Here is a 17,794-nt window from a genome sequence, read left to right on the forward strand (position 1 = left end):
ACATGTTGGCAGATGAAGTTGTGGAGAGCAGCCCTGCAGAGAAGGACTTGGGGGTACTGGAGGGTGAAAAGCTGGATATGACCTGGCAGTGTGCGCTCACAGCCCAGAAAGCCAACCGTATCCTGGGCTGCATCAAAAGAAGTGTGACCAGGAGGTCGAGGGAGGGGATTCTGCCCCTCTACTCCGCTCTTGTGAGACCCCACCAGGGGTATTGCATTCAGTTCTGGGGTCCTCAGTACAGGAAAAATATGGACCTGTTGGAATGAGTCCAGAGGAGGGCCACAAAAAAATTATCAGAAGGATGGAGCACCTATCCTATGAAGACAGGCTGAGAGAGTTGGGATTGTTCAGCTTGGAGAAAAGAAGGCTCTGGGGAGACCTTACAGCAGCCTTCCAGTACTTAGAGGTGGCTTACAAAAAAGATGGAGACAGACTTTTTAGCAGAGCCTGTTGTGACAGGACAACAGGTAATGGTTTTAAAGTAAAAGAGGGTGGATTTAGACTAGATATAAGGAAGAAATTTTTTACGATGAGAGTGGTGAAACACTGGAACAGGTTGCCCACAGAGGTGGTAGATGTCCCATTCCTGGAAACATTCAAGGTTGGGTTGGATGAGGCTCTGATCAACCTGATCGAGGTGAAGATTGCAGGGAAGTTGGACTAGATGACCTTTAAAGGTCCCTTCCAACCCAAGCTGTTCTATGATTGTATGATTGAGTAACATTTCTTAGAACAAAAACCATTGCTACAGACTTTCTAGTGATTCAGCTGCTCTGAAAGGTCTGGATTTCTTTTCTATTATCTAATTCTACAGGGTTGAACTTCGTCACAAAAGTATTCCTTACAGATCAATGACTGTACCCTAATGCTGGATAGAGAAATGCTACTGCGTTCTTCCAAATCATGCAGCAATTAACTAAACCTTGTAATTTGATCTCCTTGTGCAAACCGAACATTGTGAGAAGAGCAGGTGTAAATGCCAGTGAATGTTCTTGGACGAGCAGTTTATATTCTATAAACCCCTGGCTGGTGGTATTCCCCCTTCAATATTTTTCCTACATTAAAACTGCAAAGGACTAGAACAGTGCAGAAAAAAAAAAAAATCCCCACACCAAAAAAAATCCCAAACCCAAAGATCAAAAACAAAGCTAAAAGGTATTTTAGCCACAGGAATCCAGCTGCCTACAGTGGTTACACTATTAGTACTAGTAAAAAACCACAAAACAAAACAGAACAAAAAGACTTTTTATTTAAGGGAAGGCAGAGAGGATAGTTAAGTGATACAAGAAATTCCATCTGCAGACAAGATTTTAATGAACTTTCCCCCCATTATGCTGTATAGAAAGAGGGCATTTCAGTACATAAGCAAAATGCCGCAACTCCGCAAAATGCCCATTTTTGTCCACTGCTGCAGACGAGATCTGCATTACACTGACACGTTTACTTGTTTCAGAATTGGAACTTTTATCAGCCTTTTATCATACTGATGAAAAACTATTTTATATTTCACAGCATTTATAAATAAAAAAAGATAATGAAAAGGTCAAATAGCTAATTAGCTGAAATGGGAAAAACTGGCCTTTAAAGAAGTGCATTGCTGCTTAATAATAACACAAGGTCATTTCTCTGATCAGCGGTAGCAGTGCTGCTGCTCTGAAGACTGCACTTAAAATACACGCTTAAGATTAAAAAACCCATCCCTTTCTGCTAATTATTAGAAACTAGTATTACATTCACGGTTATGCAAATAACACATGCATATATTCACTCAGAGATACTGAATTTTCTGATTGCAGAGACAGACAGAGATGGATCATTTGAACCAATCAAATAACAGTTATTCAGGCAGTGTCGTCATTACTTCCTTCAGGCTTTTTTCCAGTATCTCTTATTTCAGGACAAATTTAACATCGAAGTTGTTCTTATGGTAATTACTACCACATGAAGTCTGTTGATAAAGAGAAATCTTAAGTAATCTAGCTATGATTAACCATATTTATTCATTCTCAGAAATCAGTGTTAAAATAATAAAAAAACGATAAGCAGATCAATATGAGCCATTTAGGACAGCTTTTTTTTCTTTCTTCTCTCATTCTTACAGTAACTTTACACTATATTTTTCAAAGATTTGGGGCATAGCTGGCCAAAACCTAGTTGTTTGCCCAAAGTAGACAACTAATTTATTAATTACTAATCTAAAAAGATTTCCTACTTCATTATATACTAATTTACTTATTTTAACTTTTTAAACATTTATTCTTTGCCTGTAAGCTGATAAAGTAAACCAGCACTTTTCAGGTGTACTGGTCGTCTTGATCACAGTATCATCAAAACTGTAAGCAATGAACAAATTAAGTCTTTCAAATAAAGGCAACACTGTGAAGAAGCAAAAACTTCCAGACATAAACTCCTCCAGTAGCCAGAAAGTAGCTTTTAACAAATCACCTTTGTTTTGTCTTACAACTGCAGTGGCTGCCACTTTTGTCCTTCCTTATCTGGTCTCCCATGGTAGGGTGACAGAATCTCTTATTTACCTCTGCATCTTCTCTTCAGATATGATTTAAAATAAACTCTCAAGTGTGGCTATTATTTTCTCCCCAGATTGTTTTGAGGTATCCATCATCAAAATCCTGCTCAGACTAACCTGAGCAACAAAAAAAGGTTGATGACCACATACCTTAATAGCAGGTTCTGAGATCCATGATAAGTCATAGATTATTGAAAGAAGACACCTACTCTCTAAAATTTCCTAAATATACATACAAAGTTTTCATTAACGCCTGAAAAATTAAGCACAGATGAGTAAGGGAAAATAAGACAACAATATAATCCTCTACATATTAGGATATGTCTCATGTGAGCTACACAAAGTTCCATCTTCCTCAAAACAGAAAAAAAGAATGGTTCTTTCTGCTTCTCTCAGGGTGCACTATTAAAGCCATTTAAAGAAATTAATGCTACCAAAAAATGTAACAAACAACAGAATAATACTCAGCCCCATTAGATGGCATCACTGTCACTGTTTGAAAAATGCTACCTGTGGGTGAGCTGTATAATCTTCACACATACTGACAACTTTATTCCTTGAAATTGATGCTACAAACCCAATATGTTTTCTAACTAGGGAGGCAGGCCTGAAAAGCACAGCTTATTTATCTTCTTGAAGATTATTAGCTATTAGGAAATTATTTTTGTACTGTTGCATTCTCAAATTTTGGTAGTCTTAATAATAGCAATGGTTTAATCATAAATAAAAGTAGTAGTTTAATAATGTTGCAACGCTATAATATTTGCAAAAAAAGTGTGTAAAATGAGGTCTATTTTAAATGCCAAAAAACTATGTCATTGACATTTTAATTGCAAGCAATAAAAAAATAACTGACACCTTTGAAAAGATTAATTTTAAATTTCTGTTTATTTTATTGCTTAAATATAGATCGCACAGTGTGTTTTTACATTTATTGAAACTGGTTCATTACTTACAGTACAGAATATGTGACCATCAGAACAACAGACAAATTAGCCCTACTCTGATTTTGGACAACAGACTATTTCTATCTTTTGAAATTAACAAGTATTTAATTTAATTTACTTTAACGTGACCCACTACCAAAAGCTGTAATTTTCCAAAATGACATAATGGGAAAGAGAACCCAAAGCAAAAGCTGGAATACATTTAAACAGCTGAATACCAATTTATAAACATTGTGACAGTACTCAGTGTGCTGCAGATAACACAGGGCCTGTATGCATATGGAGCTTTTAAGTTCTGCAACTTGTCTCAAAACAAAACCAGATTAAGTGAAACAAAGCAGCTTTATACTGTACAACAGCATTCTTAATTCATTTGGTTTCATTCATTAGCTACATATAACAATAGCTACCAACACAATACATTTTACAGTCACTCCCATCTCCCAGTTGTCTAGAAAGGTCAGAGTGAACCAACTATCAACTTACAGACTCCCTGAATTTCCAGAAAGAAAGAAATTAAATATCATGTGAACACACAGTGTTACAAGCTCTTCATTCCCTGCACAATACCTGCACAACACCTGCATTTCCCAAACAAAGCTCATTTGAACATTGAAAACATGGAAACCTATCGTAAGCATAAATGAAAAATACTTCATAAACAGAACATGAAATGAAATGCTGAATCTAGTTATTTTCACATGCAGCATTCATGCAACAGAATTCAATCACAGAAACAATCCTCTATTTACAGCACAGTCTCCATACTGCAAGAGTGCAAACAGAATTACATTCTTTATTTCTTAGACTCCTTATTTTCTTTTTGTACAAAAGTGCACAGTGTTGTTCTTAAAAAATGACAGAGTGGATAAATGTTTTACATTGCATCCCTAAGTTAGATTTACTATTTAAAAAATTACACTTTTTATATAGGCCAAAACACTATTATGTCTTACCTTAAAAAAACAAAAAGTGAAAACTAAAAGCTAGAGTCCTATTTATGTGTAGACTGTGGTCTGATCAGGCTGATACGCTGCAGCAGTAAAAATCACAACGGAATGCTGTAGATAAGGGGCTGTTTCGTCATCCACTAACAGCTGTGATTGCACTGTTAAACTGAAAAGAAGGTCTCAATTACCTTTTGAGTTTTGTGAACGCTTTCTGAAAGTCTCAGCATGTTATCTCATAGGTTTAAGTAGCTGATATTTATCTGATGTAATGTCACATCAGGCTTTTAAAAGTAGTCTGGTGGAATACTGTAATACAGTTCAAAAAATTTAAAATCCATTTTACAGTGGGTTTGCAAATGCTCAAAACAGTCAGCAAATTAGCTGGCCTGATGACCATTCAGATCTTAGAATTATGTAGTCAGATTAATTTAGGTTGGGACTTCTGAAGTCATCTAAATCAAGCTCCTGCTCAAAGCAGGGCTAACTGAAGTTAGATCACTTTGTTCATGGCCTGATCACTGTTTATCTAAACTACTGGCTAACTTATATGTCTGACATTTATTATAGATATTTTGAGAACATTCATTCATGTTTTTGCTGCTTCAATCAGATTCAGATAGATGATGGGATGTCAAACTTACTATTCCTGGCATCAACGAAAGCTATTTTTTGTTTTTGCCTGCAGAATTTAGGGAGTCATAAAGACAGCCTTGACAATTATCATCAAAAACGCAGTTATTTACTCTATTAGTTTTACTTTATTTACTTTTGAACAGTATATTCAGATACATAAACCTATGAAAGTTATCACATTTTCCTTATTTCTAGAAGGGTTTGAGAATGAAACAAAAATGAACACAGAGATGCATCTCTAAAAATGCTTTTGGTTGAAAACATATGTAATAAATTCTTGGTCTTTAAATGGTTTCATCCAGTTCTCTTTCAATTTCTAAAATATCATTAAAAAGCTGTAATAAACTACAGAGAAATACCTCATAGAATATATTTGTAGTTTCCGTATTTATGCTTTAAAATGCCCTCAGTTTATTTTCTGCTATACTAAATATATCTCTTGTATATTTATACTTAAGCAGACAGTAAAACACTACTGCATTTTCAAGAGTACAGTTTGTAAACCATACACCTTAAGACATGAAAAATATTGCACAGTTCAGTGCTTCAAGAGAAGATTTCTCCTCTCTTATGCAGTTAACTTCTAGCAAGAAACACACTACATATATTGAGTGTATATATCTAAAAAGTATGTTACGTGATGCATCAAAAAAATACTTAACAAGTGTCCATTAACTTATTTACTGTACTTGAACACATGTAAGGTATTGTTTTTTTCCATATATTCCAAAATAAACAAGTTAACTGGCTATGACAGCATGAACAAAAGGGAGCTAAGGTAGTGCTCCACTGGCTACATTTATTAAGATGAAGCAAGCCAAAAGCATTCTATTTAGATACATAATTGATGTGGAAAGGAGAAAACAAAACAAAAAACTTTTAACAGGTTCTTCAGTTACAATGCCTCAAATTAAAGGAATTTACAGGAATACAAATTCCTAGTGTAACTGAAATATTCATCTATATGGCAAGACAAGTTTTAATTCTGACTTTTACAGGTACTCAAATACGAAAATGAAGAAACATGATATATTAAAAACCTAACTTCAAATATATTACAGAAGAAAAAAAACTCTGGACAGTCTCATGAGTTTGGCTAGAGTAACTTGTATTTGGCTCATGTCCATCATTATTTTAAAACTAGTTTAGATGAAATAAACAATAAAATTTGAAAACTCATCTTGTTCTTTCTATTGTACTTTACTCTAAATAATGTCCAGCAGACTTCAGAAGACACTTAATACACACAAAGATCTGGAAACTTCATCTCGTAGACTGGAACAGATTGGTAATGAGCATGTCCAGCAGTAATGGTCATCGTTCCTGAGGGACTAGGTGGAGGACTGTGTAAGAAGAACAATCAATATATATTATTTATAATTATATAGATTGCTTCATTTTTTATAACTTGATATACAAATAGCTGAGAAACAAGAGTAAACTACCCCCTCACCCCCACCCCCACCACCAGTATTTTATCCGATTCCTGAAATTCTAATGAAATTATCATGCCGTGGTGGTTTTTTTTTTTTTTTTGGGTACTCTGGTCTAAATCATCAACTTCACTGATGTTACAGAACTATGAAAATGCATTTTATTACTAAAAATACTAGTCATACTGCACAACAGATGTGTACAACACTATAATAATGGCATGTACTATTTTGGGTTTTCATTTTCTAATTTCTCAAACAGATACAGCAATGGGAAAACAGCAGCATTCTTCAATACTGCTGATACACTTAGAAATAATATAAGCATACTACGACATGGTTTCTGGATATTCTCCACTATCTGAAAGACTCAAAATAGTAACAAGAAATTCAAAGTGACTGTTTTAAATGAAGACTACTCTTTTTCAGTGTACTGGTCTTGGTTGGGATAGAATTAATTTTCTCTATGGTAGCTAGTATGGGGCTATGTTTTGGATTTGTGCTAAAACAATGTTGAGAACACAGGGATGTTTTAGTTGTTGTTCAAAAGTGCTTACATAGCTTTACTGCTTCTCACACCACCCCACCAGCGAGTAGGCTGGAGGTGCACAAGGAGTTGGGAGGGGGACACAGCTGTGATAGTTGACTCCAGTTGATCAAGGGGATATCCCATGCCATATGACATCATACTCAGCAATAATAGCTTTAGGGAAGAAGGAGGAAGCAGGGGATATTCAGAGTGAAGGCGTTTGTTTTCTCAAGTAACTTACGCATGACGGAACCCTGCTTTCCTGGGGATGGCTGAACAGCTGCCTCTGATCAGAAGCAGTGAATACATTCTTTGGCTTGCTTTGCTTGCGTGTGCAGCTTTTGCTTTACCTATTAAACTGTCTCTACCTCAACCTATGGGTATTCCCAATTTTATCCTTCCAATTCTCTTCCCCTTCCCACTGAGGGCGAGTAAGCGAGCAGCTCTGTGAGGCTGAAATGCCCACCAGGGTTAAACCACAACATTCAGTCGAGTCAATTATTTTCTGCCTATTACATGTGTTTAAGAACACTATTACATGACCATCCGAAAGTAGTCACAATTTATAACTCATTTTTCATTCATCATATTCTTCTTGCATAAAGCCTTACCGAATGGTGAGTTCCAGTATCTGTGCAAGTCTATCATGAAGCAAGTTTGCCTAGAAAAAAAATTAAAACTGAATTATTAACTACTATATATTGAACTGAGCTAAAATGAATATGCCAGGCCACACTCAGTGTGTTCCACATCACCACATGGCAAATCTAGGCAGCATTTCCTGTCTCGATTTCTTTTCCTACTGCTGCAAGGCTTCTGAGCCCTGAATAGGCATGTGAGATTGAGTGAGCCTGTCTTGGAGTGCAAGGAATTACATAGTAAATTTTGCTGTTGCAGATAGGAGTTTAACAAACGTGAAATACATTTAGCTATTCAAAATATAATGGAGTAAATACTGCTCCAGTTATCCCAGGATGAAATAGGAATGGACTGTGAATCCAGATTTCAAAGACAGCAAGGAAAACATTAAGATGAAGAGCAGACGAAGCTTCCATTCCTTTTCAAATGGTCTAGGAACAATCAAAAGCACACTTTAAATAACTGGAATCTCCCAACATTGATAATAGTGGAGACAATAACTGAAGACAAAGAACTGAACTTCTTTAGAAGTAACAGCAGCAGTGACAGGATAACATAAATCACCTTTACCCAGCACATCCCTGTTAATGCTTATACTAATATCTTCAATGCTGTATAACATTTTTCAGAAACTCACTTTGGTTTCACATTGTGCTGCGATTTCTTCAAATGGCGCTTTTTGGAACTTTTCAATCACAAGACGCCTTTTTTCTTTTTCCTGTTCTTCAAGTCCATTGTTATCTTAAAAAAATAAAACAAAAACAAAAGACAAAGGTAACCTTTGCCTATCAAGTATTAGTCAAATAAGCCTTCAAGTGTGCACTCCAGAAGCAAACAAGAACTGTATTTGAAGTGATGCAACCGTATTCAAGCGAGTTGTCATCTGTCGCTGCTTCTAAAGCAAAATGAAGATACTGTTTCAGGGAGCTAGTCTGAGGACCCCAGTTTTGCCCCTTTTTTTGCTATATGCTTTAATTATGAGTACATCCAGGCTTCCTCTTCCTTTACTAACTGGACTCAAGACTGCACTTCTCACTCACTGCACACAAGTTCAGCTTCAAGAGAAAAGAAGGAAGTATCTTCCCTCTCAGTATCATGCAGAATTTTCTATTAGAATTTGGGAAAAGTGAGTTCAACCTCCATAGGCTGAGTGAACCTACAACCAGCTGGAACTTTCCAGCATCTAAGGAATTTAAGTACCTCAGTGATTAGGCAGGTTTGGAGAAGTGTCAGATTGAATTATTAAAATGTCAGCATCCATTGTTTAAAACATCAATGTCTAATCCATATTTTGGACAGGATTTTGGTGGACTGGACAGCATTAATTAGTAATTACTTATAGTGATATGAAATAAGGAAGCTTGGTAATTCTGAGTTCTGGTAGCTGGCTCACTTGTCAAAAATATTCTTTTAAAAAACTGAGTGTTTTTGAAGTCCACAATGTGTACCTTACAATCTATTTTCTGAATGCATTGAAGACCTGAAAATCTTAATATGTAAAAAAATATTTAAGTTGCTTTATAAACAATCACTCAATGGAACTTGAAAAATCTCACATTATTTATAGCTTGGCCTGTAAGGGCAAATTTAATAGGTGAGGCATTTCCAGATGCTTTTCATTAAGCTACATTAGCTTCAGAAAATGAATTCACTAAAATTATCAAGATATTTATTTAGAAGTAAATAACTCAAGTTTTAAATAAATTTACTAGCTTTAGAGAAACAAATGTAATATTTTAATTATGTTATTCTGGCCACAGTTTCTTCTCTAGCAATTCCACAGTAATCTAGAACTATGGTGCATAAACACAATTGTAATAAATCTTACCAATTGCTTTCTTCAAAGCTTCAAAGGTGATTTCTTCAGTATTATCAGTCTAAACACAAAGAAAAAAAAAAAAACCTTTAAACCTCACAAATAAGCTTCTAAAAAATAAGGAATATGATAAATACACAAGGCCAAAACAGCCACAGAGCTCTTCTACCTTACAAGTTTCTAACAGCTTTATCTGGAGTTTCCATGACAGCTGATAGATCACTAATTCACATTTTTAAGCCACTGTAATTAGTGAGGAAATTTTATCAAATGAGATCAAGGAAAACTTGCGAAATTCTAGTCAAAATGCTCTATGGTAACAATATTTTGGAAAAGGACTTGAATCTTGGCAGAACACTCCTTTGGGCCAGGAATATGCTGTGGTGTTTCTATACTGTTAAGCCTCAGTACTAGTTCTTAGACAGCTGTTGACAATAATAGCAACTGCTTCCCGAGAGTAGCTGAGTTACCAGCAATGTGATACTAAAATAAGAGATGGTAGTGGAGGATAGAGTGGGAAATGGTTACTGCTTTGGGCTAACTTCATACCAGTATGGGCTCCAAATAATTTGGTGTTTATGTCAAACATTGGAGCTAAAGGGCTCTTCATAACAAACTATGTCTGACACACTGAGAAAATTTGTTCATTTAGCAGTACCAATATTCATTTGCTGCTACATACGTACTTCATTAGGAATTGCTTGGGGCTGCAAAATTACCAAAGATGCACGAATGTTTCTCTGAAGAGCTCCAGCTCATGGATCTTTGTGTTTGAATTCCTTATAGACCTAGAGTTTCTACATCAGTAAGTATATTTACAGTGAAGCCACTGTGACAGTATTAAAGGAGAATGCTTAGATAGCAGAACAGTGTTCACCTGAACATAACACAGTTTCTTGGCTTGGACTGCCCTAATTTAATCCTGCAAATCCAACTACATGTAAACAGGCAGCACGTTTATTCTTCCTTATAAACACTACTTGTTTAGAATGGTCTAATACGATTTAAGATAAAAGAACTGTAAGGTAGCAAAAAGTTACTTCACTCCATTTGGAACACTCTGAAGTCTTTCAATTTTTTAATTCACTGACTTGACCTACTGTAAATGAAGAAGAGCCAGAAGCAGCAGCTGTTTCCTTTTTACAGCAGTGTTATTTCAGGAGATGAAGCTGTAAATGATACTTTCCTAACAGATTTTACTACATTAGCATTGTACTCTCTACCTCTGAATATATAAAAGTTTAATAAATAAACAGCAAAACACTTTTTACATCAAATATTTGCAGATATGGCTAAAGACTACTCAGGTTTTGAAATAATGACCTTTTATATGATTTATATTTAGTAAATATTACTTGTTTATGGCAGGCTTTCAGATTTCTAATTAACATCCGTAGTAATTGCTGATATTAACCAACATTATACTTGGTTATTAATATCTCAGAAGCACTAGCTGCTTTTACAAGTGCTTTCATCTTATAAATGGAGATAACTATGGAACAAACCATCTTTCCGAACAGGATTCACTAACAGACTTGCCATAACAAAAAACTTTGATTGTGCTGACAAAATAGTTGCATTCATATTGTATACAATAATAGGTATTTTATGGACAAGCACTCTTCTACCTCAGACAGTGTAGAAATGATACCATAGATCCTTAATTCTAAAAACATCCATTAATGAAGTAGTTTATCCTCTCAATCATAAAGTCTTACGCTCTTTTTTTTTTTTTTTCAGTTTAATTCTGCTGACAGCTATGGACTATGTTATACTTACTAATCTATATAGCAAGAGAACCAGATTTAGTATCCTTGTGGGCTTTTTGTCTTTTTTTCCTCCTCTGGAGTTACATCCAGTGTGTCATCTTATGTTGCAGGTGGTCAAATACATGCATTATGAGGGAACAATATTTAGCAAAAATTACAGAGCACCATTACTGAAGGAACAGGCTGCCCAAGGGACTGGTCACGTCACCATCCCTGGAGGTATTTAAAGGATGTGTAGACATGGCACCTGGGGACAACGTTTAGTGGTGGACTTGGCAGTGCTAGGTTAATGGTTGGACTCGATGCTCTTAAGGGTCTTTTCCAACCTAAATGATTCTATAATTCTATGATTAACCTATCACACGAGTGTGATACTGGAGCCACACCATGACTGAGAAGTTCATTCTGGTCTATCTACCAGTTTTTCAGTTGTTCATGATACAGGTATCAAGGTGCAGTCAGCAAGTTGGAAAATATTGTTTTTCCCTTGGCATTGTAAACAAACATTGTAAAGCAACTAAAGGAGGAATGATTTGTTTAATGTGTTTCTGATTAATAAAATTCTTGGTTTTAAGAGAGACAAACAGTAATTCATTATCCAAGACACTGTACCACATTAAACAGAATCCATACAAAGATTCTGATTTATCTAAAACTGCTATATCCTCTTCAAAAATGTGTATATATCAATCCTTAACAAAACATCAGCATAATCATTTGAAATTTGAAATGGAAACTTCTCCCATTTAATTCTACTTTCAAGAGAGATGTTCAATCACATAGAATACATGATTTTAAAAAAGGATACTAATGGCAAACACCCCCATTCCTATTAGGAGCATTTATTTTCTTCAGAAAGCTAAAAACCGTGATAATCTGGCTTATCTTTCAAACACTTTTTTCTTCTCCTAAACTTTTATCTGCATCCTTGCTAAAGCACAATAGCAAGAAGCAAACACAAACTATCATCTGGGGTATCGTCAGCACAAAGCAGAAGGGGATAATAACAATGATGCAAAACATAAATAATTTCTGTCAGTAAGTTCTAAAATGAAGCTTGCTCCTTTGTAATAGCTTAATACTGCAATTGTAACTAACATTCAGCTTGACTCTGTACACACATAGTTTCACGTCCCTTGCCAGTTTGCGCTTGAAAATGCTAAAGGTAAGATTCATTTGCAGGTACAAACACCTCAATTTCAACAGCTAAACACCATTACAGCCAGCAGAAATCTGGTTAATAAGAGTAAGCAGAACCTTGAAAAAAGTTCAGTAGAAATATAAATTTATTTTAAGAAATACTTCAAATGAAGTGTCAAAAGATGTGGGATAATTTTATTTATAATGCAGTCTTCCTAAGGGGTAATTAGCATCAGCTCCTGTACCTTACATATTAACTTTTTGTTGCTACCTTATCCTTCCCGCGACTTTGAAGTGCCCTGTGCTAACCTCTTCTCGAAGGGAAAAGTGATACTGCAACACTATGGTGCACACAGCCTGTGTAGTCTTTACCTGCCCTTCTCAAAGACAGCATGTCTCCCACTAGTCTTGTATCTGTCAGCCCCACGTTGATGAACAAGACTCTCTGATGCTTCAAATGAGGCAGGGATACAGATGCAGGAATTTATCTGATCCCTCAAAATGCAAAGAAAATATTTCAGAATATTTACTCATAAAATATTAGCTGTTCAGCATATATATGTATTGCTACCCCACATTCTGCAGTACTATCTGTAAAAACTATAGTGACAAAATACATTTTTATACAGCAAGATCAGTATCAGTGACTTTGACAATACGTTTCTACAAACATAGCAGTTAAAAAAATCAAAACACCAAAGCATTTAACATTGCTAGAACAATTAGATATTAGACTTTCTGGGAAAACTTAATTTGCATTCCCCCCACAAAGATGCCGCTTTAAAATACCCCATAATTTTCATACCTTATCCTCTGTGTTGTTGCCAGGCAGAATATCCACTTGAATAGATACTGTGTCCACAATGCTCTTCCTCCTGGAGAGTCTGTCCTCATCTAGAAGAAAAACAACTTATCTCACCTTCCATGTAACAGCTGAAACATGATCAATCAAATTTCTACACTTCATATGTAATTTGTTTCTACATGCCTATTTAACACAAGAACATCTACTTTAACATTTGGATTGTTGTGAAAAATGATCAGTTACTGCTCTAAATATTAAGTATGAAGGAAAATAACCTTTTTATTGTCCCTTCCCTCTCTCATCCCAGATCTTGCCAACTTCCCCTTGAAAGTTCAGAATTTAAAAAAATGAGATGAGATCTTATTCAAATGCATAATAAATAACATAGGATGTGATGATATATTGCTACAGAGTAATTTACAAAAGCCTGAACTTATTTCTTTCATTGTGAAATTGAAATATTAAGGTCTTAATTTGAAGGTATTCTGAAACAGAAAAGGACTTCTTGGAAGATGACTCATTGACAGAAGAAATAAAGATTTCTGAATGGAAATGAACAATAATCCTTATTCTGTTGCTACGAGTACCGTATTCAGCAAGTGCAAAATTCTACTTGGTAAAATAATTCTCTCCATTTCTAACTTCTTACAAACATCTTAGCAAGTTCAGTTGGCCTAAAAAGTTATCAGAATAAGATCAATTGTGCTGATACTAAAAGGAGCACAACAATTTCATTAATGTATAAGCAGATTACAATCAAATGATCCATCAGTTGATGGGACTTTCCTTTTGTGACTGCATTCCTGAGACAATACACCAATAAGATTTTCTCATTTTTGAGATTTAACATATTAACATAAGCTTCAAAAAACAGTAAAAATACATTTATAGACATGTCATGAGGATCCTCTGAGAAATGGAGACTTGAGTGGCCTGACTTTCATGTATCTCATTTACAAAACCACGAATTGCAATGTCATATTTTAGATTTTAGACGTGATCAAACCATTTGGACCTGCCTATTATTATCTGATGACTTGCACTGCACATAGTTAGAAGAACCTACAGGCATTTGATACTAAGGTAAGGAGAATGACTGTAAAACTCCCCCAACACAAGGTAATTTATGCTGGTTCTTCCACAACCTTTGTTTAAACCACTTCTAGCAAATCACTTTTGCAGTGCAAATATTGAGCATGAACAAACAGAATTCATTGCAGCAGAGTTGAACATACTCAGCTTTTAAAAATCAAGAAATTACTGTCAGAAGTCATATAAATGAAATACCATTTTAAGATCAAGAGGCAGCGAAAGAACAAGATTAGTGAAAAACACCTGAATTCCAGCTATCTTTGTGAGGTTCTCAGAAACCCTGAGCATTTGAAGTGGCATTTTGAAGGATTTACTTGATTTTTAATCCCTGACGGCTCACTGGTACATGACCCAATACATACAGAGTCTGAGGAAAGCAACTTAGCCCTCAAGAGTAAACACAAGACAAAACTATGTCTTTGCTGCCATCTTGCTGCTCTCTCTATAACTGGCATGCAAACACCACAAGATACATTTTTGGGACTACTTTGGATAGAATTCATTACGCTGTTCATACTTGCTTAACAAAAATGCCCATTCTTCTCCAATTTCAACATATCAAGTGGGTAAAAAATTGTAAAAATTGCAATTTTTTGTTACACGACATAAAGCTTGTCTCCTCACACACAAAGGAGCCCAGAGGCACGAGGGCAGTGGCGGAGCCCCAAGAGCCCCTGCCAGGGCTGTCCCAGGAGCCTTGGCCCCATGGTCCAGGGGTGGCACCCCCCCCATGGGGCAACAGAAGCAGTTCTCTGGGTCACCTCACTGACCGAGGCGGGATGAGTGACTGGGGCATGGGACACATTGCAGGATGCAGGGGAACGGCATCTTGAGATTGCACAAAGCTTAGTATGGAATGCTCAGGGGAGGAAGCAAGGGTGGGGAAAAGGAGGACTGAGATGGTTTGAGAAGGAGCAAGCAAGGAAAATAGAGGGATAAGGGGATAAAGGCATCAGTCCCATGTAAATCAGTTGATCAGTATTTGCACCTGGCCATGCCCCGAGCCTCATCAGTGCAGTCCGTCCTGTCCTCTGCTTAAACCCCATTTCTCTTTTCCTGGGTGAGGGACTCTGTTCTTTCTGCAGGTGTGTGCATGGGGGTCTGAGTGCACCAACTGGAGTCAGATCACAGGTCAGAGGGCCTATGTATCTGGAGCAAGTGAGGGCACACATAAGCAGTGCATGGTAACGAGGATTTATCAAGCTGGATCAGCAGGCGAGTAGATCAAGTTGCCTGGGATCTGAAGGTTTCCATGTGTGTCTGTCTCTCTGTGTCACTGTCTCAGAGGGGAATGAACTTCGAGGGACCAGGAGGCCCAGGCCAACTATCAGAAAGAGCATGGAGTCTGGGATGTTGACTGAGACTCATGTGTGCACACGTGTGCATTACTGTGCACAAAGGGTATCTGTACCAGCAGCTGGACTGGGGCCGTGGGCCTTGGGAACTCACATGCTCAGATGCCAGTGACTGAGGAGACTGGGAATCAGGAGGCAGCTGGTGGGTAAACAGTGTCTACTGCTACTGCCGAGATGCACGCAGAACATATGCACGTACACATATCCCACTAATGGACTTTTATCCTGAACAGCCAGAGAGTAAGATGAATCATCATTCTGTGAACAACTGAGAGCTTCTTCCAACCTTCTACCAAGTTGTTGTCCTGTCACTCAAAGAGGTAATTAGTACTATCACAAAAATGATACCTATAGCCCTGTTACCTGCTCAGGAAAAGAAAAGAGGAAGCTACTGTATTGTAGAGTTCCAAATCAAGAGTAAACACAAAGGCAAACCTTGCAGCAGCTAACATTGCTACAGGTATATCAAGGAGATAAATTTAAAAAAAGCGGAAGGAAACACCAAGTACACTAAGTACAACACAATTTCTGGGCTAAAAGTCTAAAGGCCTTCTAAAAGCGTGGGGTTGTTTGGTTTTTTTTTTTTGGACTGTGCACATCCTATACAGACACACCACAGCTAGCAGGACAGCAGGCTGACCTACAACTCATTTTTACCTTTTGACTTGTGTCTGCATTTACGAGGTTTTTTGCCTGATGAAAACAGAGCTAAATTAAAAAAATTATACATGTTTAGACAAAAAAAATGATCAAATGTACATTTTAATTATCAGCATCTCCCCCCTGCCCCCAAAATGAGGAAGAGAACAAGGTACAAAAAGTTGCAAATATGAATGTCTTTCAAACTGGTAAGAAGTACTGAAATCTGAAACAAAGACAGGATGATGATTTTATGTCTATAAGCCACTGTTAAGCATTACATCATTGATATTCAGAAATACTAAAAATAATTAGAATAAAATCTTTACTGGCTTTTTGGGTTCAACCTTAACTTTCACAGGAATATACAAAAAATGGATCCATCTTCTACTCAAACTAATGATATATTTTGAAACACTACATTCTAGCATTAGAATATAATAGTAGAAATGAAACATTTCATTGAAGTAAAAAATGAAAAGTTTCAGAATTCCAAAATATTCGCTTTGGTCCTGATTTAGTTAAATGAAAACCTTGGAAGGTCAATATCCCACAGGATCAGAGATTAATGATCCTAATTAGATGATATAACAGACATGGAACCAGTTTTGGTTACTGCTCTTCACAAAAAGATTACAAAAAGACCCCAAACCATCTGATTCACGCACGGTATGATTGAGCATTAAATATGGCTGTTTCTCATCACCTGAAGAGGCAGTTAATCACATACTTGCAGCTAAACTCAGCTTCAACTTGATGTCAGAACTTACGTATCTTCCTGTGTAGGAACGCATTTTTATCAAAGTACCCAAGAAAACCCTAGCAAGGTCATTTGGGTACAAATACATCTCAATTTCTAGAAGAGGCTTAACATAAATTTCAAACCAGGGTATCTTTCTCATTCCATTTTTATTCACTCAAAGACAGTAAAAATCTGAAAATGTAACATTTCCTTCCTTACTATCTACCTCTTCTGCCAATACTAAAATACAATATTAACTAGTTTTCGGATGCCAGATGAAATAATCTATCAAGTATAGCAACATTTTCCTTTCCAGGAGGAGACAATCAGCAACAGAAAACACAGACATTGCAGCTCTGTCAGAGAATATCACTAGTTTGCCTGCTAGCACTCGGGACAAACCAGATCTGCTGTTCTGGAGAACTTAATCCCTCCCACAGCAGCTCTCCAAAAAAGCTTATTCAAGAACAGGCAGCAATGTCTCTGAATTGTATTGCAAGTGTGACAGATCTGGCATTCACTGTCCATATGTACTATGTTTCTTTCTATGCATGAGCTACAAAACATAGGAATGACATTTTCCTGCTAGGTACTTTTATTTCACAAGAAGGTCATGCTTCAGACTGGGACATCCAGCAACCAGTTACAGCCACAAAACACACATGGTTAATAAAACAAATTCTTCAAACAATTTTTTTAAGTAAATTGTTCAATTGGCTGTTGAAAGTATATTAAAAGTCGAAAACACACAATGTCACATACTAGCAAGTCATTCACA

The 17,794-nt window shown here is 36.5% G+C and overlaps 1 protein-coding gene across 1 annotated transcript in view; it reads right to left on the minus strand.

Moving 5' to 3' along the window:
• Positions 1-6,219: 6,219 nt before the first annotated feature.
• Positions 6,220-17,794, minus strand: part of EFR3A (EFR3 homolog A (S. cerevisiae)) — a 63,902-nt gene continuing 52,327 nt past the window's right edge. The window contains exons 19-23 of the mRNA XM_009695559.1: positions 13,189-13,277; positions 9,487-9,535; positions 8,296-8,399; positions 7,631-7,680; positions 6,220-6,400 (exon numbers count right to left, since the gene is read on the minus strand). Coding sequence (XP_009693861.1) covers positions 6,295-6,400; positions 7,631-7,680; positions 8,296-8,399; positions 9,487-9,535; positions 13,189-13,277 — 398 coding nt within the window. The 3' untranslated portion in view covers positions 6,220-6,294. The remainder of the gene's footprint in view (positions 6,401-7,630; positions 7,681-8,295; positions 8,400-9,486; positions 9,536-13,188; positions 13,278-17,794) is intronic.

Source organism: Cariama cristata, unplaced genomic scaffold, assembly GCF_000690535.1.
Source record: "Cariama cristata isolate BGI_N322 unplaced genomic scaffold, ASM69053v1 scaffold790, whole genome shotgun sequence".
Taxonomy (NCBI): Eukaryota; Metazoa; Chordata; class Aves; order Cariamiformes; family Cariamidae; genus Cariama; species Cariama cristata.